General features: G+C 33.8%; 1 protein-coding gene across 1 annotated transcript in view; it reads right to left on the reverse strand.

Moving 5' to 3' along the window:
• Positions 1-27,196, reverse strand: part of CPS1 (carbamoyl-phosphate synthase 1) — a 165,114-nt gene that overhangs the window by 74,386 nt on the left and 63,532 nt on the right. The window contains exons 15-21 of the mRNA XM_074191459.1: positions 25,253-25,442; positions 22,863-23,020; positions 20,991-21,119; positions 13,225-13,369; positions 12,372-12,582; positions 10,720-10,918; positions 2,653-2,829 (exon numbers count right to left, since the gene is read on the reverse strand). Of these exons, the coding sequence (XP_074047560.1) occupies positions 2,653-2,829; positions 10,720-10,918; positions 12,372-12,582; positions 13,225-13,369; positions 20,991-21,119; positions 22,863-23,020; positions 25,253-25,442 (1,209 nt within the window). The remainder of the gene's footprint in view (positions 1-2,652; positions 2,830-10,719; positions 10,919-12,371; positions 12,583-13,224; positions 13,370-20,990; positions 21,120-22,862; positions 23,021-25,252; positions 25,443-27,196) is intronic.

Here is a 27,196-nt window from a genome sequence, read left to right on the forward strand (position 1 = left end):
GGAAATTAGAAAATTAGAAACCTTTTGACTAAAAGCACCATTTAACAATAGCATTCAGTTCTAGTTATGATTATTACATCAGTCTATTAAAATTATCCTTTTTGAATTTTGTCAGTAATATTAAGTATGTTCTACTTCTGAGTATTCTGACAATCAAGAAGGATTCAATAGGAGATTGTACTAAGTACTGGGAATATAAATAAAAAAGGAAAATATTCTCTGCCCTCAAGGAGCTTATATTCTAATAAATGAAATAAAAGGTTATCCTTTCCTTATTGTTAATTTTGACAGGATAAGGTAAATAGAATCTTGTGTTAGTACAGAACTCCTAAAAATGACTGTGACACCAGCCATAATACAAGAAAGAATAATTCATTTGATAAGTTGCAACAATTGTTTCAGATAGAAAACCAAATCTTAGCTAGGTCTTGCTGCTGCTTCTTCAGGTACCACTACCTCTTGGCTCTGATGTACCACTAGCATGTAAGTGATTATCACCCCCATATAATTCTGAAATGGCATAGCTATTTTCAAAATCAGAAATAGTGTCCCATACATCCCTAAACCAGGAAAGATGGTTGATGCAGTCATCTTGCAATATGACTGTAGCAGACAACCAGCCCGTAAGCAAGTTGCCCTTTAAGGAGACTCATGAAAGCCAGTGAAGATTTATACACTCCCTTTACTCTGTTTTTTTTTTCTTTCAGTTTTTCTTTTCCCTTCAGCTCTCTCCAGGCATCAAATTCTTTGTCAAAATTACCAAGTTCCTGGTAGCAGTAGAAATAAACAGTAATGATGACCTCTAACAAACAGAAATAAGTTCCTTTCTGTGGTATGCTGGCAGATAACAATTTATACCATCTTCATACTCCCTTCATGATAGAATGTCAGATACTTTGTGCAAGAAGAAACCTCCATCCACCAATACAAATTCAGCTAAAGAAAAATTCCCAACTTTAACTTAAATAGCTCTAGAAGGAGGATTGTGAGTATTTTGATCATAGGCATTATTGTGGCCAAGGGGCCAAAAGGCATTATTGGTAACTCCCTGTCTTTTGGGAGCCTTATCCATTCTCTTAAGATAGTCTTGGAACAAGTCTGCTGAGCCTAAGGAAAACTACCCTTCCTTCCCTTTGAATGAAGGAATGTATGTATAAATATGCCAGATATTTTACTGGGAGATAGCTTTGAGGGAGTTGTTTTTAAAAACCATTTGTTGGTTGGGTGATATAGTGGGGTCTCCTTCCATAGACTAGAAAACTATTTTGATCCCTTCTAATTCTCAAATTTGGTAATCATGTGAGAGGAGGGCAGAAGGAAGAAAAAATAGAGATGACGAAATGAGGGTTTTGAAGAGTGACTTCTTATTCCATTGCCATTATCTTAATTCTGCAAACCCTTGACACAAGATCAGCACAGTCACACACAGATCTATATATTTAGCAAAAGACACTAACCCTTCTTAGCTTCATTTAAAAAATTGAATGATTTTTACATTTAAGACACCTAAAGGATAATAGGGGCAGATACAACTTATATGTAATTTTAAAAAGACAAAGTTTCCTATTTTTCCCCTTTTCTTCCCTCCCCCCGAGGCTTATAACAGACACAGAACTGCTCATGGGTTCAAAATTACTTACAGTGTCTTTCGATTCCTACAAAGGTAAATTACAAAGGCTGACTCTCCCTTTAAAGAGGAAATTCATATTCTCATCACTTCAGCACTATGCACACATGGGCATAGACAATGGTAAAGGGGGGCTTCAGAGCTCAAATGTGTCTTGATACTCTTCGAGGATTAATGTTCACTTTCTTAAATGTCAAAAAGCCATTCCGGGATTTCTGACCAAACAGATCCCAGCTGCCCAAGTCACCTTTTAGAGAATCAGATGAGCTGAATTTCCAAACTACAAGCATTGTAAACATGAAAGAAAATTAATATGGCACTTGATTTGCATGAAAAGGAACTACAGGGTGAAATGGAAAAAAATTAACTTTTTGTTTATTTGCTTCAATAGAATCAAAATTTTATTTATTTTACTTATTTTAAAGAATATTCTTCTGGCTAGGAAGATCCCTAAACGAGAAGAAAATTCTCCAATATAAAACTATCCACGTAGGAAAAAACCCTAATATATTCTTTAAAAAAGGTGGGGGGGGCAGAAATCTAGATATACACCAGAAACAGAGCAATGAACAGAGATGAATGGTACTTGATTCCATTCTTTGTCTCATCTCCTACTTGTCAATGAGTCTAAGAAATTGGGATATAATATAGAAGGTCAGTTGGAGGGCAGTACCTTTTAAATAGTGCCTTTAAATTGATCCTGTTTTCTAAAATGCAACACTGACTGCTTTCAATTTTAAGTAAAAGGATAGTTTGGTAAAAAATGAATAGTCAATAAAGCAATCTTTGCAAAACCATACACAAGTATCTATATATGCATGTTAATTAATTTGGATTTACTTACTGAAAAGAAAAGGACATGCCTTCTTTGCAATGGTAACATATCCTTAAGACTAAGTAAAGAGAAGTGAATTTTTCCATTAATTCTCAGAATTCTTGTTTTAAAATATTAAATACTGGTTGGAGAAATCACAAAAATTAAAAATGACAGTGAAAAAAATAACCTTCACCCCCCCCTTCATTACCTTAGCAATGGCATAAATACGTGTACTAGATGGTTCCGCAAGCTCTGTTCTGAGATCCAGATTAGATGACCACTCTTTGTTCATTGGCAGACGGGAAGTAAAACCATCAACTGATGGATGACACATTCTCAGAGCCTTCTGGAAACTCTCTTCAAAGGTACGACCAATAGCCATCACCTGTGGCAAACACAAGATTAATAATTTCCTATTAATAAAAAGATCTAATATACTTTTCCATTTTTGATTCAATCCTGTAAGTATTCATTAAATGCTTGTTGAGTTAAGCACTAAGCAAAAAAGGATGAGGGGGGAAAAAACCTCTGTCTTCAAGAAGCTTCCATTCTATTCTATGACTGATACATTTGTTATATACCTTCTTTGCCAAGAAAAAGCAGGAAGTAGTACAGGAAGTTCAAGAGAATAGTCTTGGAACAGCTACGGTGGAAAGTGAAAGTCAATCAGACAGAAATATTTTGAAATTCCTCTATAGTAGTGAAGTTCCATTTTATACTGGACCCCATAAAAATGATTTCAATTGGCAGGGTCATGTGATATTTTAACAGCAGTCTTCAGTAGCACGCAATTTGGGGCATAAAGGAGGTAAAACTAACCTGATCTTGGCATTTAACAAGATCTGAATGACTATAGGAGAGAAAGATAAGTGGGTTGTTTTTTATCTGATCACGAAAAGATCTCACTGAATAAATGAACCCTAAACCAATATGATTTTGAACAAAGAACAAAAGGTTCACTTTGAAGGAATAAAAAAATATGTCAATATGGGTAACACAGCTGCATTATGTAGTTATAGATGATCAGGGTAAAGTTCTAGCTACTGTGGTTCTATTATGAACTTTTTTACTATGAAAAACAGTGTAATTTGTGAAATACAAAGGACAAGCTTGCTTCCATTCTGAATGTATTTTCAATTGGTTATGTTTTTATGATATTTATTTACATAGGAACAAAATCTTGCAGTGTTTTAGAAATTCAGCTATGCTTGCTATGGTCTATGGTTTTAAAGTAACATAGTGTCGGAAGCCTATAAATCCCTATTCAGTAAGATGTCTGATGTCTTTTTCAATAGGAATAACTGAAGAGAAAATATATATATATATATATATATATATATATATATATATATATATATATATATGTATGTATATGTGAGGAAAAGAACCAAAGCTGTTTCTACACAATGAACTGCTAGTAGACAGGTTGATTTTATTTATGAGTTTTAATTCATACTAGTGGAACTTTTAGAAACAACCATTACTGAAATAATCAGAGACTGTGTTCAGAGACTATATTTCCCATGATAAAGTCATCTGGTAGCCTCAATCATGTTTACAGTCATTTGAGGATTGCTCAGATAGAATAACTGTGGAAGATGGAAAGGAAGGATACTGTTTTAAACCCCAGGAAATCAAGAAATAATAAACTGACCTAATGGCAATGTGATCATTTTAATCACATGATCTTTGAATTTTTACTTTAAAATAGTAAACTATTTATGAGTACTTGGTCTATGACTTAAGGAAAAATGAAGAAAACAATGACTCCATTAAGGTTCCATACTTTCTTTCACAGTGATTTGCATCTTTGAGCAAGGTGTAAATTATTTAGACAAGTTGACAACTATGACTGTGAATAAGAAGGTAAGGTCTACTAAGAAAAACAAAATATCACAAAATATCACAAAACAGTTTGTTTTCTTATGGATTATTTATAGATGTCAGGAATTTGGGGCATTTATCTTGGTGGATAGTGTGTTGGTCCAACATTTCTCTTGCTCACACTTTTTCCAAAGGCAAATTAGAAGACCTAGATCCTCTAGATCTAGTAAGATGTAAAATATGGCAGGTGTATTCTCTGGTATCTCTCCAGAAGAACATTACGGTATTTGTTGATATAATGCAATATTAATATTTAAGTATAGAAGGAGGGAGTCAGAATGAACTAGAAATGTGAAGAGTTATATTTCTGTTCAAATCTAAGAAAAGATTTTCTAACCATTAGAGAGGTACCATAAAATTGAATAGGCTATCTCATGAGATGATTTAGCTCCCTTTCATTGGAGGATGTGAAGTCAAGGTTGAATGGTCAGTTTTCTGAGATGTTTTACAGAGAACTATTGCTCAGATAGAGAGTGTACTATGTAATCTCTGAATAATCTTCCAATTTTTTCACATTTGATATCCTATGTATCTGTGATCCATTGGGAAGCAAAATAGTATGGTTTGAAAGACTACTAGAAGAAAATCAAGTACCAGACTCTAGTTTCTATCCCATTACTAATTAGCATGGAAAAGTCCCTAATGCTTATGAGTTTGTTTTCTTATGTTGCAACAATGGATATTCATATAGGGAATATCAAAAATATTAATGTCATTTGAAACTACTAAAGCTGTTGAAGCTAAACTCTTCATTAAAACTTTTGGGATAACCTAGATAAGACTGTAAAGACATTCTTATTTCCTTAAGAACAATTAAGTAAAGTACTACAGTTGAAATTATCCCCATTTATAGATAAGGAAACTGAGTCTGAGAAAGTTCAAGTCCAAATTAATGTAGCTGTTAAATAAATGAAGAGGAATTTGAACCTTCATCTTCTTGATCACAAATATAGTACTCTATCGAATTACATTCCCCAATCTGTCTAGAAAGTGTGGAATGGAGTGAGAAGGAGAAAGCACAGAATTTAGAGTTAAGGGTCTTATTTTTGAATTGCGATTACATATGTAACCTTGGGCAAAACATTTACCTTTTTTTGGACCTCAGTTTCCTCTTCTGTAAAATGAGATTTTTGCATTAAATGATCTCTAAGGTTTCATCCAGGTCCAACAAATGTAATTCATTCAGATGTGGCATGCCTTAACTTAATTGTATAGCACCAGACTAATTCCAAGATCACAGATGAATGCTTTCAAATTGTTTGGTTTTAAAAATTAAAATAAGATTAATACAGTAGTGGTATAACTCAGAGTGTCCCTTGACTTGTTACAGTGGTCACATATGTAGGAAGTAGGAAGAGACAATGTGTTCATAGATTTTCTAGCTAATCAGAGAAAGGGCTTGAAGCAGTCTGGTTGAAATGAAACACTTCATACATTATGTGTTCCTATAAAATAAAGACATTTTTATAACCTTTACTAAAAAATTTTACTAAATTTTAATCTTCCATTGCTGAGATATGATTATAGAGCAAAGTAATGGTACAGGTTCTAGAATCCACAAACAAAATTAAGTCTGATTACTTTATCCTTGCTCTGTTTATAAGGGCATAGAAGCCCTTTATAACAGAGCTTATATGTTTATAACACAATCACAAGTAAGCAATCATATGATACCACACAATTTTGGATATTTTGCCAAGGTTATTCCTATTAATATAGAATTTTGATAAATTATATTCTACTTTCATAACTGATGTATTGTAGAGGTCTGCATTAAAAATTCCATTGAAATGTATTTATTTTTTCATATATATATATATACATATATATATATGTATATATAAAATGTCTATGTGTATAGCACCTATCTAAAATGCACTATAAATTGGGAAAGAAAAAAATAAAACCTAGGACTAAACTAAATGGGGATTAGAAATAATTTTAATTATAGCAAAACAGCAATAATCTAAACCTAATAGCAATAATCTAATGCTAATATACATATACACACACAGAATTAGTGTTTAATCACTATTTATATAATCATTTTAATCAGTTCAATGTAGAAAGAAGTGTTATTGACTAGGATCATTGAGTCAAGAGGGATCTTAGCGATTATCCAATTCAATATCCTATTTAAAGATGAGGAAACTGAAGTCCCCAAAAGAGCACCAAATCTTAAGTCATACTACTTAAGCAATTGAACTTAGATTCCAACTCAGGTCCTCAGAATATAAATTCACTATATCTGCCATCTTTCAAGAATCACAGGACCTAGTTACTTATTGCGAGAGGAGCATGACTACCAAATTTATGAGTCTTAACTCCTGAAAATATAAGAATCATAGTGGTATTCTAGAAAAAACACTGGACTAGGAGTCAGGAGACTTTGTTTCTACTGACAGTTCTGTCACTAACCTTCTTTAAGATTTTGCAGTCATTTAAACTCTCTTTTCCTCAATTTCTTCAACTGTCAAAATAGGATATTTAATTAAATTATTAACTATTGTTTATTAAATTATTAAATTAAAACATCTGTAGTTTTATAAAACTATTTTTTCAATGAGATTAAAAATATGTCCTAATTATTTGTGAATAGTTATTCCTATTCCTATGTTGTTTCTAAATGAATTAGAGCAAGGGATTTTTAATCTATGGTTTCTGAAATTGTTTTTATAATTATATTTTGATGGCTATATTTTAATATAATTCATTTCCTTTATATACTAATTACTTTATGTATTTAAAAACATTATTCTGAGAAAGGATTATAAATTTCACAAAATTGTCTAAAGGCAATAGGTGAAGAATCCCAGTCATAGACCATAAATATAGATCTTGGCCAAATTAATGTTTGTCTTGAAATTCCTTGCAAATTACATTGGTTTATGAGAGAGGGAGAAAGGGAACAAAATATTCTCTATAGTTAATTATCATAAAGGAAGCTAGGGAATAGAGTGCTGGATCTGGATTCAGGAAGGCACTCAGACCCTGCCTCAGTTTTCTTAATTGTAAAATGAGAATGACAGCATCTAGCTCCCAGAGAGCTGGGAGGATTAAATGAAGAAATATTTGTAAAGTGTTATACAAATCTTAAAGAACTATTGAAATGCTATTATCATCACTTTTATATTTTGAAGAGAGAAATGGTTAATTGACCAAATAATAAATTATTACTTCATTTTTTTCTACTTGAAAGTCAATTGGAGCTGTCAATATTAATTATAAATTTCTATAAATTTTCATTTTTGAGTCACTTTTCCTTCCCAAATTATGAATCCTGAGGAGAGATCCCACTGGGTTTGTGACTTCTGATTAAAGAATTCTTGTTTCACAGTAAGAACTAAATGTTCTCTTACTAATAGTGATGGACACTTAAACTCAGTAGGTCTATGGACCTAGTTTCTTCCCTTATTTTTAAGCTTTTTTCAGCTTTTCAAAATATTTATCTGCTTTTGAAAGTACCTTATGCAAAAATGCAAAACTTGAACCATGTCCTTCTCCTGACCTATAAAAAGCTTTCAAGTGATTAAGCACTGAAAGTGTTAAGTAAAGAATTTTTTCTACACTAAAATAATGATACATAATGTCAGCAAAAGTAAAAACCTCAGATAATATCCCAAAAGTGAACACTTGTTTAAATTCCCTATGATATCTCAGTTTAAAAATCTTGGCTGTGGGCTTTATAAGAAGATGTACTGTTCTTGGAATTTATACCATCTAATTGTTTCATTTCTAGTTAAAAACATTTATCAGCAAGTCTTTTTTGATGGCATGGCAGTTCTGATGTTGATTAGAGTCAGAGAATTTGATACCATCCATAAGAAAAAATTCAAGGAACCAAACAAAAATTTACAACTCATAAGACATTTTAAATTCAAATTGCTCCTTCTCTGACATTGCTTTAAAAATCCTCCATTAGTATTATAAACACCAAGAAAACCCATAACTACATATAGAGCAATCAAGATCTCCTTTGCAAATAAAATGAATTAACCTGATGTTGCTGCAGTCTAGATTTTTTTTTCTCTTGCTTTTCAAGTGACAAAAATGGCTTTACAATGTATCATCAACATTCTCACATGTAGATCTTTTGGTGACCAAGGACTGTGTTTGCATGACAGCTGACAGGTTTTAAAGGCAATTAGGAATATCCTCTAACCAATAAATAATCATCAGCAAGGTACTCAAACTCAGGATACCTATGCTTAGGAATACTGTAAATTAAGCTAAAATCTGCAACCAAATGAAAAAAAAATCACTTTATGAGCCACAAAGGCAAAAGTCTGACAGTCCTTTACCTTCCTCTAAGCAACAATTAGAAACAGGAATGGCCAAAAATCGTATTTACTTATTTAGAATGTTTGAAGTCATAAGTCTCACCTCTATAACAAAAGACTCCTCAATCTCTATCACCCATGTGCACATAGTATTGAAACATTTAGAATTGAAAAAGACATTAAAAATCTCTTCATCAAAAAAATAATTATCACTTCATTTATTACCCTTATTTTAGAGATGAAGGAACTTAACCCTGGAGAGATGAAATGACTAAAGCCATATAACTAATAAGCTGCAGAGATGTACTTCAAACCCAACTCCTGACCTCTCTTCTGAGATACTGATTCCCATTTCCAACTTCCTGCAGGACATTTCCACCTCAATGCAATAAATTCATACTGAGTTGATTATTTCCCCACCCCCCAAAAAAATTTTGCTTTCCTCTCATAAAATTATTTTTTCTAAGTCACCATTATTTTCCCCTATATGAATCCTTTAGGTTCTCCTTTACAATGTTAAAAATACAATGTAAAAAATTTAATGTTAAAAAATTCAATGCTAAATCATGCCAGTTTTACATCCTTTTGCATCTTTCTCATCCTACTGATGCCAATCTAGCATAAGTCCTCCTTACTCCCTTTTTGAATTAATATAATTACCTCCTGAAAAGTTTTCCTACTTCTCTTAGCTCCTATTTCTACTCCATACTTCATTCTATATGTATATCAAACTTCCTATTGCAGAGATATGGTCAGATAACCTCTCTGCATAAAGATTTGCAGTGATTTCCTCTCGTCTACTGAATAAGCTTCACAAGATATTAGATTTAGAACTAAGTCAAACCTCTCATTTTAAAGGTCATAGAGGTAATAAGTATTGTTCAGAATAGAGTGCTGGTCATCTAACTCCAAATTCAATGTTCTCTAACCTCAAATCCCATTTTCCTAGAATTTAAGACCTTCCAATCTCACTTTCTCCTCACACTATGATCTAGACAAATAAATGTATGTTCTGCTTCCCATAAATATGTCTTATAGTTTCCTACCCCTTTAGCTCATACAGTGACACTGGACCATTCTCCCTCTCAAACTGTCAATTTAAATACCCCCTTCTCTATAAAATCATCTCTCATATGCTCTTTCCCCTTGAAGTTCACACAATACTTTATTTTGCACCCAAAATCATCTCCCCTAACTTTTCACTATAGATTTGCTGAATGTCTTATCTTTCTATTCCATGAAAGTAGGCACTAGGGATTCATGAGTCAATATTTAAATCTTTGTTCTTTCCTAAGCGCCGAACATAATACTCTTTGAAGAACTAATATGATTTTTTAAATTGAATTAAAAGTTATGAAATGTTTAAGCAATTCCAATGATATAGGAACTTGCTGGTGAAATTCTGTATTTCTGTGTTTCTTTAAGAGCATTTAAAACTGGAGGAAAACTTTAGAAATAATCTACTCCAAATATGCCATTTTTTAGTGAGGAAACCTTATCCAGAAAGTTAACCTGTGACAGAATAGAGAGATTATCCTTATTCTCCTGATTCCTAGATCTTCCCTTGCTGCTTCACAGATATTTTTATTAGTTTTAAAATTATAGATGTAGAGAAAGAAGGATCTTAAAAAGCTCATCTAGTCCAACTTCTAACTTTACAGATGGGAAAAATGAGGCTCAGGGAGGTTGCCACTTTTCTAAAATCACATAGATAGTTATCATTAGAGGTAGTATTTGAACCCAGCTTCAGTGACTTCAGAGACAATATTCTTTCCACTATGTCACTAATATAATTTTCACTTACTGAACATTATATATGTATATACATAGATATATAAATATTTTAAAAGAAATTTGAAATTGTTTGAAAATGAGGATTGTGTCTATTATTTTCCTATGTATAACATTCAGAAAGATGCTCAATTCACATAAAATGCCTAAATAAGTTCATTTCTAAAAGGAAGATAGTTTTCAGAGGAATAAGAAATTATCATCCTTTATTTTCTTTCTAAAATATTTACTTGTCAAGTCAAGCTAAGAGTTTGATATTTTCTAGAATCGCATAAGTAAAATAGAGAACAAAGAATAAATGAAGGAAGCAAGACACTCACCTCTCCTACACTTTTCATAGAACTACCAATTCTGCTGGAGGTTCCATGGAAGCGGTCAAGATCCCAACGAGGAATTTTGGTGACCATATAGTCCAGGCTAGGCTCAAAACAGGCTGATGTCTTTCCAGACACAACATTCTTGATTTCTGGTAAGGGAATTCCTAGAGCAATTTTTGCAGCAATGAATGCCAATGGATACCTAGAATGGAAAAGTCAGGAAACATTTTGCTAAACTTTTATTTAACCAGTGAGTTTAATAAATCAATTCAGAATAAATAGAATGTCAGAGAATTTGAGTTATGATACAGTGTATAGGCATAGTTCACATCAAATATTCACCCACTTATAAACCAGAGTGCATTTTAACATTCTGCATCTTCTCAACCCCAAGCAAAAATATGCTCTATTCCTCTGACAAACAAGGTTCTCACTTAGAGGTTTCTTAGGGATCTACTCTAAAGTAAAAACTCCCAAGGTACTCTGAAAAAAATGTAGAAATGATTATACTTAGGGAAGCAGGGTAATGAGAAAGAGCTGTCAGATAAACAGCAGACTGGAAGAGGAGTGAGGCCTATTCTATCTCAAAATCAACATCCAAGATAATGCTATCTACATATCAACCCCAGGCATCTTGCTAATCCTAAACCAATAGGCATTTTAGCCTCCTAGGCCATATCAGAAACTATCTTTCTTAAGGTACTGAGGAGATGAAAAGAACCACAAGTAGCATCAAATAATCTGAGAGCCGGAATGGCCAATAGAGGTCCCAGACCTTAAGAGCCAAATGAACCATAGGAATTATCTACGTGGATTCCCTCAATTTCCAGTTGAGGAACTTGAAAATCTGCATGTGACCCAAAGTCACATATCCAATAAGTAACAAAGCCAGAATTATTAGCCAGGTCTCCAGGGTCTTACACATGTAAGTGCTTAAGTAAGAGAGTACATGTTGATTGATGAATTGATTGAACCCACCTCTGATTTCCTCTTTACAGGCATTATATATATATATATATATATATATATATATATATATGCTAATGAGATCTATATTAGCAACAGCCGTGGGTAGAATTAATTTGCTCTCTAATCATAATTTCACAAGTTGTTGACCTTAGATACCTGTCAACCCCATGCAATTAATACAGTTGTTTGGTTATTTTTTTTTTTTTTGCTATTTTGACTTGTGCAATACCCAGGTCATTTGCTTCCCCATCCCAAACAAAAAGGCATTGAAGGCAGAAATTTTAGGATGCCATTTGTCTACCCCTTGCCACAGGCTTCTCCAACTACAGAAGTTGGTTAAGTTCTAAAATTAAGGATTTATTTGCACTTTTCAACAGCATCTGTAAGGCAAAATTAAGAAACAGATTTTGATCAGACTGCTTTGACCACCCAGATTTTGATTAGTTTATGATTAGCTGACAGATAAAATGAGCTGGCTCTGGTATTTGCTTCAATCTGGCTTCAGACTCATTAATAATATCTGTGTCCTCAGGGTTCCACAGATGATTTGCAGCCAACATACAAAAATGTAGAATATAGTTTGTAAATACAGCACAGACTGCCTCTGGCAGTGAGTTTTACATTTATATTCTTGAAATTGGGTACCTGCCCTGATATAAACCCATTCTCATTAGTCCTGGACTTACCCTGTGGCCTTGGAGGCTAAGGCGGAGCTTCGAGAGAGTCTGGCATTCACTTCAATGATGCAGTATTCCATCGAGGTAGGATGCAAGGCAAATTGAATGTTACATTCACCAACAATGCCCAAGTGTCGGACAACATTGATCGAAGTCTGTCTGAGCATTTGAAACTCTGCGTTTGAGAGGGTCTGGGCAGGAGCCACAACAACGGAATCACCTGTAGAGTCAAGCAACATGTATTCAATGAGGGTGGCTTCACAAACCTGCCTAACTTATTTCATAATCTTCATAATCTTTCAGTCTTCATGATCAAAGTCAGACATTGGCTCCAAGGCTCATTCAGGGAAAACCTAAATAGATATTTCAAGGCAATATCTACATATTAAATGCCTGAAAAAAATGTAGAAGCATCTTTGGAAAGATTTTAAAATATTTCTATGTGGAAATAAACAATCATAAAAAGGGTCCAGTGAAAATAACTTTAATTTGTTGTTCTTTCAATATTCATTGCAATACAATGGAAATTGTGGGTGCAAAATCAGAATAATTGATTTCTAGTCTGATATCTGCCATTTATTTGCTAGGTGACCCTGGCTCAGTCACTTAATTGCTCTGAGCCTCAGATTCTTCAATCATCAATGGGGGATATATTAATACCTGCCTGCCCTACTAGAAAATGTAATTTTATTATTATTATTATTATTATTATTATTATTATTATTATTATTATTATTATTATTATCATTATCTGTACAATAAGACTACTGGAAGAAAAATTAATATGATATAATAAGGCCATTAAATACGTATTTATATATATATATTAAATATGATAAGCCCATTATATACATTTCTCTACCTGTATGGACTCCCATGGCATCAACATTTTCCATGTTACAGACTGTGACACAGTTGTCTGCTGAATCTCGAACAACTTCATACTCTATCTCTTTCCAGCCTGTTACTGATCTCTCTACCAGAATTTGGTTGGTCATTGCAAATGCCTAGAAATAAGAATATTTGAAAAAAATGTTAAAAAGAATAAAGAAAAGAAAGTCAAAATGTTTCTTAAATATGACAAGACATGTTTAGTTTTGTTGTTGTTGTTGAGGTGGTAGTGATGTTGGTGATGGTGGTGATGATGATAGTGGTAGTTTTCTAATCCACTAGTTAGAGTTTTTGTGAAATGTGGCAGAGGTTCTGGATTAAATCTTGGCCAACATCAGAATCTCCAGCTCAGTTAACTGTCATTCCCCACACTCAGAAAGGCATGGGGATGTGAGAAAAATCAGAGCAATGTTTGAAATAACATCTAGCCATGAATATGCTTGATTTTCATTATTGAGAGCTGTCATTCAAACTGCTGATATGGCATTAAATCAAACTAATTTTTTAAATGGAGAAAATAATTGAGCAATCAGGCATAGGAAATTGAAATTATTTCAATGGTTAGGTTTCTGATAAATATAAATAAATGACGAAAGAGAAATATGGAGACTCTAACTTTTCTAAAGAGTAGTTCCACTACCTATGGGAGGGTCCAACCCTTAGCAAAATTTAGGTGACAGTTATATAAAAGATGAGGAAGAAAGTAGTGATCACAAATAGAAAGATGTTTCAACCAACAGGAAAAATACATTTTTAAAAATTGGGAATGCTATGAAAATATTTGACATGACTGTAGTGCTGGTAAGTCAGTACTTTTGCATTTACAGTGATGTATCAGGCTATATAGCTTAAGTAGGCATATAAATTAATGTAATTGTTTTAATTATTTAAAGTTTACTAAGTAATCACAGTCAGCAAGAGACTGAACACAAATGTATCAAGACAATTAGCTTCTGCAAATACAAAACAAAGCAAAATGACCATTTCTCTTTGTCCGTGATAGAAAAAGATACGATATTCGATCATGGTCATTTGAAGGTCATTTGGTCCAGGCTTTACTTAAAATATGTATTTAATTAGGAGTCAGAAAGGGAAATGAAAGCCTCAGTGGTGATGGCATTTATTCCTGCAAGTCCCTGGGATCATTCATCCCAGAGAAGCATTAAGCTGCATTTTTTTTTCTTGTTTTGTTTTGTTTTTTCCTGAACCCGCTGAGCAATTTTCCATTTATATTGCACTTTTGCAAACAGCCTGGCATGCAGTAAGTACTTAATATAGGCTTGTTGATTGAGTGATGCTACCACCAAGATGCATTAGCTAGCAGCTATTAGACACATGAAAGGATCAGTCTTTTAAAGGGGAAGTTTGAATTTCCAGATATATTTTTCAAAATTCATCTGCACCTGTATTTTGCAAGTTAACTGAAGCACAAGAACTAAATGCCTTCACATGCCTATGTCCTACCACTGGTCTGCTTTTCTTCTTTTTAAGTTAGGTTAACTTAAAACTTCTTCATTTAAATGGCAAATACTTGTAATGAAAAGAAAGCAAACTTATCAAAAGATGCTTTGTAATGAAATAGAAACTTTATGCTATTGGACTATAGGATTTCAGTCAAAGTAGCTCATCTATTTATTGAAAAATATACAGATGGAGAATCAATTAAATCAAATTATTTCAACAAATATTTATTAAAAACCTATCAAGGGGGGCAGTTAGGTGGAGCAGTGGAGAGAGCAGCAGCCCTGGAGTCAGGAGGACCTGAGTTCAAATCTGGTACCTAGCTGTGTGGCCTTGGGCAAGCCACTTAACCCCATTGCTTTGCAAAAACTAAAGAAAAAAAAGAACCTAATAAGTACAAATACCATATTAGTTTCTTTATGTAAATATGGATAAAATGGCCCCCTGGCTTGAAAGAGTTTTCAATGAAAGGTTATATAAAAACCAAGGTTATGAAAGACAGTTTAAGACAACAGTAAATGAATTGCACTAAAAAATGTTTTATTAGTTGTCAAATAATTTTCATATTCTTTAAGCACAAAGGATATCATTTTAGGTCTCTGAAGCCCTTCAACACCAGGTCCCTTCCTACCTTTCTAATAGTCTTACAATTCCCTTCCACATGCATCATGATCTAGGTACACTGAACTAGTCCCTCAATACCATACTCCCATCTCTTGACTACGTGGCTTTTCACCAGCTAGCCCCCAGTAAATGAAAGGCCTTCTCTACTTGACTCGCATGGTTAACTACAAGAATCCCTTCAAGCCTCACTTTCCTTTGGAGACCTTTCCCATCTCCCAACTTATACTTTCCCTCTGAGATTGTCTTACATTTAAATTGTATATATCTTGTATTTATATTACTATTTGCATATTGTCTCTCTAATGAGAATGAGACATCCCTGAGGGCAGAGATAATGTTTTTCCTCTTATTTATATAGTCTGTATTTGGGAAAGTGACTGGTTTAATACATGCTTCTTAATCAACTAAATAACTTGAAATGGAAAAGAGACTTTTAAGCTATCAGGTAGGAACTTGATTTTAAAGTATGAGTAAGATTTGTGTAGGAAAAGCAAAAAAGGAAAGAAGAAGAAGAAGAAGAAAGAGAAAATATGATTTATGTAGCTTTTTATGTTTTCATCTTGAATAAAGACAGTCCTATTTTCTATTAAATTAACTCAAATGTACCAAAAATGAACTGAAACAATATTTTTGGGTTTTCTTTTCAGAAATTAAATGTCCCCCAAAGACTAGAAGCCCTAGCACATTGTGATTATTGAATTCATATAAAATCTAATAGTTCAAACCCATGATTTCAAGTACCTTTGTACAGGGAAGCAGTTTATTGGTTTATATGGAAAAGGATTGCCTTCCTCATGCAATCATGTAAAAAATTTTGAATGATTCCCACTTAGGGGCATGGCAAAAGAAAGGAGGACAACCCTCTGTCTTTTCTATGCTATAAAATCTTGACTCTATAGTTAACCATTTGAACTTTACGTTACCCTCTATCCTTAAAGCTCTAGCGTATCTCATTCTATCCCAGCTCATTTCTTTCCAAACTGTAATCCTGGATTATTCTCACCATCCACTGTTTCTCTTCCTCCTTCTATGTTACAGAGCACATATGAAGTCACACAATCGTGTTGACTCAATCTGCTGCAAATTATATTGTGTAAAATTAACTGATTCCTCAACTATGTACACCAGCCCTTTTATTGTATGATTGATTCTTTCTCCTCTCTCCACATTGCCTCTCCCCAAACTCTTTTCTCCTCCTTTGCTCCAGTGTCTGAAAAAAAGATGACTTTCCTTTCCAATGCCAATGCTTCTACTTATATACTCCTTCAACCCTAAATACCTCTCCAAGAGCTTGCCTCTTCATTCACTCCTTCTCTCTACCCCATCTTTAATCTCTCCTAAAACATTAACTCCTTCCCTTATGCTTTCACACATGGCCACATCAGCCCCATCCTTTAAGTAATTTCTATTTGACCCTACAATTCTCTTACCCTTTGATTCTATATTTCTCTCTCTTTACACTGTTCAATTCTTGGGGGAGGAGGAAACTGTACATTGTTTACTTAACTCGAGTTTCTCATTTTCTACTCATCTTCAAATCCTTGTAATAAATTTCCTGTGCTCATGATTCAAATGAATCTATTCTCTCCAATGTTTTGATCTCTTAACTATCAAATTCATGGTTATTGCTCAGTTCTTGTCCTTCTCCCTTCTGCTGTCTTTAATACCAATGACCATTGTCTTTTTCTAGACATTCTCTGCTCTCTAAGATTCTATGACCCTTCTCTCTTCATGCCTGATCACTCCTAAATATTATTTAGATATTTATTCATGTCACCCCTAAGCATTGGTACACCCCAAATGTCTACCCTGGACTCTCATCTGTTCTTTCTTTATTCTTTCTATGATTGTATCTGCTCTTTTGGGTTCAGTTATCATCTCTAAATAGATGACATATAAACCTATGCATCCAGCTCTAATCTGTCTGCTTGAACTCTTTTTCTCTATTACCAGTATCTTTTTTATTTCTCTACCAGGTAGTATACAGGCATCTTAAATTCACTCTTTATAAAAACAAGAGTCAACCTGACCCCTTGCCAAACCTTCCCCTCTTCCTAACGTACCAGCTTCTGTTGAAGGAACCAGCATTGTTCTAAAAACAAAGGTTTGAAATATTGGAGCTGTCTTCAACTCTTCCATCTTTCTCACTCAGATCTAATCAGTTGCCAATTCTTATGAAACTATCCCCTTGATATTTCTTTTATATATCTCTTTCTTTCCACTCAAGTGCCTACATCATTAGTTCAAGCCCTAATTCCTTCTCACCTCTACTTTTGTAACAGTTTTCTAATTATTTCCCCTACTCAGTCAATCCATACTTTACATAGTTGCCAAATCAATATACCACAGCATGGTAAAATGGACAATGACTTTGGGGTGAGTCACTGATGGATTCAAATCCTTTCATTAATACTGGTCACTTCTGACACTATTCATCAAGCCAATTCAGACCTCAGTTTCCTCATCTGTAAATGAGGGAGTTGGACTGGATAGATTCTGAAGTATCTTTCAGTTCTGTATCTATGGTTCTTTCTCACTTCTTTTCTTAAGAAGGTCCAAGAACTGCCTTTTTCTAGTATAAAAATTCAAACTCCTTCATTTGATATTTAAAGCCCTTAGTGACTCCTATTTTCCCCAGAATAAATGTGTATTACTTTCTTTTTATACACTATCTTCCAGCCAAAGTGGCCTCTGTACTGATCAACATAAACAAAATTCCATCTTCAGGTTCTGGCCCTAGATATGAACTGATCCACATATCTAGAATTTGCTCCCTTCTCACCTTTGTCTCACAGAATCTCTCTTCCTTCAAGGCCCCACTCAAATGCTACATCCCGCATGAGACCTTTCCTGATGTCCACAGTTACTTTCCTCTTGCCCCATTAAAGTTTACATTGAACTTTGTATATATTTCACTTAATATTTATGTGTTCATGTTCATTCCCCCCAACAGACTGGAAGCTCCTCCCACTGAGGGCAGTGCTTTTTTTGTCTTTGTATCCCAATACTTACTACATAGAATGCTTTAAAAATACTTGCTGAATAACTTTTGTAGAGAGAAATACTTTCATTGCTAGCAAGTACACATTATTAATAATGATCATTGATTAATATTAGTTGACATTTCTAAAGTGCAGAAAGCCTTAAATTCTTACAAATCCATACAACATCTTTGGTTGGAACCCACAATCTCAACATTTTAAAAAGTAAATATGAAACATTTATATTAGAATATTTCTTTTTTTTCTTACCATTTTAAAAATAAAATCTAACTTGATATATAAGTCTGTCACTGTGTTTGATTATTTGAACATATACAAACTTACTTGGCATCTTTTCTCTAGAAATATGATGGATAATCTAGAAGCTATCATCTGGCTTATCCCTTACCTCAAAAGGTGGTAACGATGAAGCTCTTGGATGACTTGTGTTTGGGCTCTTTACTAAGATAACAGAGCCCTAAAATAACCAACTGATACAATTCCATGACAAGAAAGAGAGTGTAAGCCAGCCAGAATCCTGCTCAATTATGTTGGTTCCCAGGCTGTATGCTTACTCAACTACTGCTATTTTAATCAGGCAGTTAACCTCCACCCTGCTCACCATTTCATTGGTATACATTTTAATTTTCATATGGTTCTGCCACTACACACAGGGAAAGGAAAATATATTCATTAAGGTGTTACAGGCATGAATTTTCACAAAGAAATGGATTCTGTTGATTCTCTCACTTTTGTGTTTGACAGTGAACAAATAAGCTCATTAACTTGTGCTTCTAAAAAGTTTGGGCATATTTAGGCTCTGCTGGAACCTCACACCTGAATCACAAATAGAACTAGGTTTAACTGTGTGACTAAATGATCCATAAGGACAATTTATTTCAATTCAAAAATCATTATTTGGCCTCAACTGGACAAAGCATTATGCTAGGGGAATACACATAGACACAAGACAGTCCCTGTTCTTAAGGAACCTATAATCTATTATTAGGGTTGTAGGAAAGAGACATATACAAATAACCATTACACTTATGAGAATAAAATTGGTGAAAAATCTCTATTTCTCTTTAGGGAATCACCATTCTTAAAGTCGGATCCCCCAGGTTTCCAATCTTAAAGTCATCCTTGACTTTTTACTCTCATAATCTCAACCCACAAATCCAAGTCTTGTTAATTCTGCATTCAATCAAGATAAAAAAAATACCCATTTTATAAATCTCCACAAAATCACGCTTCCCCTTTCTCCTCAAGATCATTTGTCTCTGTCATCTTCTCTCTTTCATATCAAAAACTTCCAAGATCAGACCCTAGTTAGTTCTCACGTGGACTGCCCTAACAAATGTACATTTATTGTCTCTTCCCTCTCACTCTCCACACATCTGTCAAATTGATATACCTAAATAGGAGGTCTGATTATGTCATTCCTCTACTCAAGAAGCTCCAGATTGGTTGCCTTGAAAAGACAATAAAGGAAGTAAAATATGAACTCCTTTGTTTAAGAGCTGAAGCCATTCACAAGTTTTTTCCATACTATCCTTCCAAGACAAGGATACATTGTCCTCTCTCATATATGATGTTTCATCCAAACTGGCCTATTTGCTGTTTACAATATATGACACCATTATTCTCATTTCCATGCCTTTTTTCATTCGCTCCATCATGACTGGAATGTTTGTTCCTTGTCAACGCGGCTTCCTGAAGCTCTGAGTTACCCCTTTTAGGAACAACTCAAGGAACAACTCAAGAATCACCTCCAACAAGAGGCCTTTCCAAACTTATCTAATTTTAGTTCCACTGACCCTAGGCTACAACTCTGAAGTTAGTGCTTGGAACTCTTAATAAAGAACACCATCACAATTCAGCCAAGAACTATTGATTAATCAGCACCACTCTATCCATTGTGCTACCTAGCTGCCCTAGAGTCAGTAGGCTTCAGTTCAAATCCAGCCTCAGACACTTAACACTGACTAACTGTATGACCCTGGGAAAGTCATTTAATCCAGAGTGCCTCATATCAAGGACCATCTCCAGTTATCCTGATTCATATCTGGTCACTGGACCCAGATGGTTCTGGAGGAGAAAGACTTAGCACAGAACCTCCTCACTCAAATACAATTCAGATTCATGTCATGGTCTTTGAGAACAAAGGACAAACAGCAACAGCAATGATTATCACTATTTTCCTTTTTCTGGGGGTAAATCATGAAATACCATCTAAACAAAACATTTATCTGGAGAATTGATGTTAATTAACAGGGGATTTATTCAATTTACTAAGTTTAGTCAAAACTATCACATTATTTTCAGAAAGAAAACTATGCCCTAACTTCTATCCAATATTACCAATGTATGGTAAAGTATATTTACCAATATACTTATTAATGATTTGGAACAGAATTTAGAAGTAAAATAAGGTAGAAATTAATCATAAGTTCATATTACTGAGGTTAACAGAATACATTAGAAAATATCAAAGTAATTAGATAACAAAAAAAAGAAAATATATCTATATGTGAAGCTATGTTGATTTGGGCTAAATGCAGAACTATCTCTGAATGAAATAACTATATATATATATATGTATATATATATAATACATATGATATATAATATATATGCAGTTGATGGCATGTTCATTTTTAGACATACACACCTTTGTACCAAGATCCATTAGGCTTTCTCTGTTTGGACAGATACCTGACCCTAATCCACCAAGGGCATAGGCAGAACGGATCATCACTGGGTAGCCAATCTTGTCTGCTGCCTTCAAAGCATCATCCATCTGGAAATAAGGAAGAAAAGTTTTAAATGCTGCCCAAACTTGACAGAAAAGACAACTCTAAGAGTTTGTTTACTTGACATGAATAAAATTTAGGGGGTGGAACTAAAATTGAACATGATTCAATAATATCCCCTTACTATCTTATATTTCTAAAAGGACTCAATTAAGAATTCTTTTTGTCAGTCTTCTGAAGAAATTATTTTTTTCTACCTTCTGAAAACAACCATTTCTAGATCAGACTGATTAAAAGTGCCTTGTCAAAGGAGGAGTCATCTGAAAATGATTATTCAATTTTAAATTCTTAGTGATTTTCCTTAAACAAAGGTCATAAGTACTCCCTTGAAGATCTTTTTATGATTTCTAACAGAGAACAGTCCAAATGTTTCATTGGTACTTTCAAGACATTAAAAGAAATAAAAAGGAAAATTTCCTTGATTAGCTCCTCTCTTGAAGATTTAGAGCATCACAAAATATAAAGGCACAGAACTGCTATAGCTGCCCAAATGAAAGAAGCACCCATACTGATAAAATCACTTATTAAATTTAAGTATCCACTTATGTCATGGATAATAATAATTAATAATAGATAACTTTAAGATTTTAAATGCATCTTATATTCACTTATTTGATCTATACAATACCCTATTATCCCCACTTTTTAAATGAAGAAACTGAAGCTGAGAAAAGTGAAGTGACTTGCCCAAAATCACAAACATTCAGTCTTAAAGCAGAATTTTAATTCAAATCTTCCTTACTCCAGGTTTAGAACTCAGTCCACTATCACACACATACACATACTGTAATATACTTAATATACTCATCTTTTGATGACCATGCTTTTTTCAGTCCATGGTGCCACAAATGGGAATGTAATTACCCTAATGGCCTGATTTTCACTTTAAGGGGGTGAAATATAATTAAACCTAGTTTAAAATAAAGAGTGGATGGTAGCAGCTTCCTGAAGTATTTAATACCTACCCTGGAAATACTCATTGACAGTTTTTCAGGTCATTTAATGTTAGCAATGTAGAATTATATTGATGCTCAACCTGACTGTGAGAGACTTCCTATATTTAGGTGAAGGAAGTTGAATCAAAAACTATCTCCCTGGCAATTTGGTTAGACTCAGAGATCAAGTGGCATTAACAAAACAGAAGCTATCATATAGGTTTACAAGAAAGAAATTAACACTGACCAAAAATTACCATTCAAATGGTATAATGTTTACTTTAAATATCTAATTCCTGGATAACTCACTAAACAAAGCTTCTTTAATTGCATATAATGACTTATTTCCAAGATCAGTTTCATTTCAAAATAATCATTTAAATTTCTCTGACCTTGTGAAATCTGTTGTGAATTCACACAAGCAACACAAATAAATGATTGCTACCTGCTAGCTGGCAAGCCAACACCATACTAATTTTCAGCCCAAAGAACTTGAGTTCTAATGAGATTTGTAATGATGATCTATAGGATGACCTGTAGTCTATCAATTAATCCCTGCACTTATGCTTCTTCACCTGTAAAATTAAGATAATACCTGTCCCCAACATTTCTGACATGAATGCAGCTAAAAATATATTTTTCTTGGAGACTGAATATACAAACATAAAATGTGTGCCTAAATTATATGCATATATGCATTATGCATGTACTCACATACAAGTTTAACCATGATTATTGTATAGAGTGAGTAATATCCCCACACCCCCAAAACAAATAATGGTACCATTTTCTCACCGTTTCAACTGCAAAGCTGGGAGCAATCTTTTCATTAATCTCATTCAGTTTGTCCGAGAAGAGTTGCCTGTCCTCGGTAGCCATGATACATTCAACTGAAGTTCCCAGGACTTTTACACCATATTCTTTCAGCACTCCTCTTCTGAACAGTTCCACTCCTGCAGAAGGGTCAAACACAAAGTACTGTTTGGGGAGTTTCAGATTGGCTTCTGACCTCTTCTTTAGCAAACCCAGCTACACAGTGCTTTTTATCTAAAACTTAATCTCAAGAAGTAATAATGACTTCTAATGTGATTGGCTAAAGAAAGCATCACTGATATAAATATCTTGGGTATATATTCTAACAGAATATGTGACAACCATCAGCATCATCTACACAAATAGATTTCTTTAAAGGGGAATAATAATATTGTTTTTCATAAGAGGGACATTTTTAAGTATTCAATTTTTAGATGTAAGAATAAATTTCTCCTAAAGGGTCAAATATTATAACTCTTATTCCCAACTGTCTCTCCGGCTTGACTCATGAACTTATTATCTTATCATATAGGGAGACCTAACAAAAGAAAGGGTTGCCACCCCATTGGAGTTGTTCCTTTTGCAGTCAGCCTATGGAAAAGGGGCCTTTTTATATTTTTTTGTCTAGAGGTACTAGAATGCACTTATAGCAATGCTGAGGATGGGCTTATAAATACCTACACAATAACTATTTGTCTTTAAAGAAAAATGGTTCTTTTACTGTTCAACTCCTAGAAAAATTCTATATAAAAAGTATATCTTCATCCTTTAGATACAGTTTATAAATTACTTATACTTAGATAGATAGGTAGAGATAGAGATAGAGATAGAGACAGAGATAGAGATATATAGAGATAGAGATAGAGATAGAGATATATAGAGATAGAGATATATAGAGATAGAGATAGAGATATATAGAGATAGAGATATATAGAGATAGAGATAGAGATAGAGATATATAGAGATAGAGATAGAGATAGAGATAGAGATAGAGATAGAGATAGAGATAGAGATAGAGATAGAGATAGAGATAGAGATAGAGATGGAGAGAGAGATGATATAGATATACATATACATATACATATACATATACATATACATATACATATACATATACATATACATGATATAGATAGATATAGATATAGATATAGATATAGATATAGATATAGATGATATAGATATAGATGATATAGATATTTTATAGGTACTACATTTGATACCACATAATTAGAAAATTGAATTCTGTACTATAATCAAAATTAGTAAATGATCACATGCAGTTTGAATAGGATGGAGTCTGTAGTCATATTCTATACTTGTATAAGATCTTGAGATTTCACTAGCCCATTCCCAGATTTCAAAACAAATTGCCTATTCTACCTTCCCACTGTCTTTATCACTGCTACATTCTTACCCATTGAGTAATCCTCAATAAATGTCTACATTGCTTAAAGATAGTCAATTATCTTGGTTTGTAATTTTCCACATACCTACCATATAAGCTTTGCTAGATAATTTAGGCCTGCCTGGAGACAATAAAACCAAATCAATCAAAAAGCATTTATTAAGTACCTACTATTCACCAGATACTGTTCTAGGCCTTGCAGATATAAATGCATTAATCAATCTCAACTACTAAGGAATATTTATTTCAATTTTTTTCTAAATTTTTATTCTAAAATAGTTAAGCATGGGGTTGGCCCATGTTGTATTTATTTATCTGTGCTTGTTTCAAGTCCCCTATACTAGAATGTAAACTCCTTGAGTGCAAAGATTATTTTAGTTCGTTAGTTTAGTTAGGGCAAGATAATTTAAATATATTAGATGCTTAATAATTGGATATTGAACTGATTTGGGTTAGATTAAAGTGCCAGTTATTCATTTGCATCCTGTATAATCTGACCAATCTGAGCCTCTCCTGGTTTCAGTTTCAGCAGCCGTAAAATGAAGGGGCTGTACTCCTATGAGTCTAGAGGATGCCCAAAGGATTCCTGGTCCAATTCTCAGATTATTTTTTTTATTCCTATCCTAAAGTTCCCAGTGGCAGCTGTGAAGAACAAAAAGAAAGTCAAGTAAAATACTTTCCTCCTTTATAGAAAGAAGGAAGCAGGGGGCTTGGAACTTGACCTAGAGAAGATTCCAAGCATTTAGTGGGAAATACTAAACATCCCATATTTGCTCAATTTCTTTATGAAAGGGTCCAATAACAGTTATTATTATTCATAAAAGTTATACTTTTTACTTTCTATAAGAAAGATATTATGAAAATATTAAGTACAGTTGCTGGTGGTTCAACCTCTAAGAAAATCCACATTGATGTAGCAGACAAAACTCGACTGGTTTAAAAATAATAGCTACAAAGAACTCACCACAGTTGAGAGCTGTCTGGCCACCCATACCCAGAATCAATCCATCTGGCCTTTCAGCTTTTATAACCTCTGTAACGAACTGAGGAGTGATAGGAAGGAAGTAGACAGTATCAGCTTGCTTTAAGCCTACTTCATTTGTCTGGACTGAAGCAATGTTGGGATTCATCAAGACAGTTTTCACATTTTCTTCCTGAAAAATAATAATAAAAAAACTAAATTATAACTCTGAACATTATTTCTTCCTTTCATATTTCAACTCCAAAATGACCAGAGTCCAAGAAAAAGCATAATGGCACTATGCCCAACAGCTAGTCTTCTTGCCCTGCCACTGTTTGGTAAACAAAACAACAATGCATAGATTTTAAATGAAAGCTGATGTGCTCTCCTTTTGCCTGAGGCTCTAGGAATCTATTTCTATTTGGCCATTTTTTCCTAGGCTTTCATCCTAGGTGGTAGGGATATAAGAAAGGACATTATACAACTGTCTGTACACATTATCCAGAAGGAGAATGACCGTAAGAGCATATAGTTACATAAAGATATCCATATTCACTATCTCATCCATAGCATCTGGAAAGACCCTCAAGAGAATCCTTCACAGAGAAACTACAGGATAACATCCTTCTATACCAAAGAAAGGGATCACTTAGCAAAACAAGCATGTGGTTGTCTTTCTCTCACCCATTGCAACTAAATTCTGATTTTTTTTTAATTGCGATTTCAAAATATGTAATGTGTTGAAAGGAAGGACTATGTATAGTCAAAGGATCATAGACATAGAACTATAATGGAATTTAGAGGTAATCCCATTCACCTGCTTATTTTATAGATAAGGAAGCTAAGGCTTCTTCATAAACAAACTTGACTCCCCTGCCACTACAAATTAGAAAGTAATAAAATCAGAATTGGAACTCAAGTCCTATGCCACCAAGTCCAAGGTTCATTCCACTGCATACACTGACTGCTTCCTAGTTCTTCATATCTTCAGTCAGTCCACAACCATTAAGTGCTTACTATATCCTGTCACTCTTCCCTGATATCCTCCTCCCCAGGATACAAAGAAAGGCAAAAGACAATTCCTACTCCCATAACCCTCTGCCTACAAAATTCCTATTAATCTTTGAAAGTTCAGCTCACATGCCAATTCCAAGTCATTTCTCATGATTTTTCCCCATGCATGATGATTTTTACCCCCCCCATGAAAACATATAGCATTTTGCTTGTAACTCTCACATCTTTTGTTATTCAGTTCTTCAGTTATTTATGTTTAAGACCTGCATTTAGACATGCAAAAATCATGAAAGCAGGAATTAGGTCTTAGCTAATCATTATATATGACTCTGGTTAGCAAAATTATCTGATCACAATAGGTTTCTAATACTTGATCATTGAATTTGCTGACTAGAATGTCATCTCTCTAATGAGCAAGATGAAGGTGGGTTATAACTCCTCAATTAAGATATGAAGCTTCACTCAGAAAAACACTGTGTAGAAGATACAACAAGAATATTAACTCATCCTGTAGCCACTGAATACTATAATATTATATTCTGATTTTTATTGTAAAAGAGGAGATAATCTTTCATCATCCTCCCTAGTTTGCTAACTTTATCTTTAAATATCTAACTACTGGAAGACTTTCAATAGACTTAAAACATAATTCAGAAAACAAATGTAAAAAATGTGAATAATAATAGTAGTTTATAGAAAATAGTGATGAGTAGACCAGAGAATGTGGAATGAAGTAGGTTAGCAATTGTCAAATATGATATAGCAATGGATTACAATTTTTATCTACAGATTTTTGCTGATTTTATACAAGAACTTCCCTTAAAAAGTAGTAGAATACACCCCTCATGCAGGACTGAATTTATCTTTTCAAAGTTTCTTCTGATTCACATATAGGCAACTGGATGATATAATGGATAGAGCACTGGGTTTGGA

The sequence above is a fragment of the Macrotis lagotis genome, chromosome 6 (genome assembly GCF_037893015.1).
Source record: "Macrotis lagotis isolate mMagLag1 chromosome 6, bilby.v1.9.chrom.fasta, whole genome shotgun sequence".
NCBI lineage: Eukaryota > Metazoa > Chordata > Mammalia > Peramelemorphia > Peramelidae > Macrotis > Macrotis lagotis.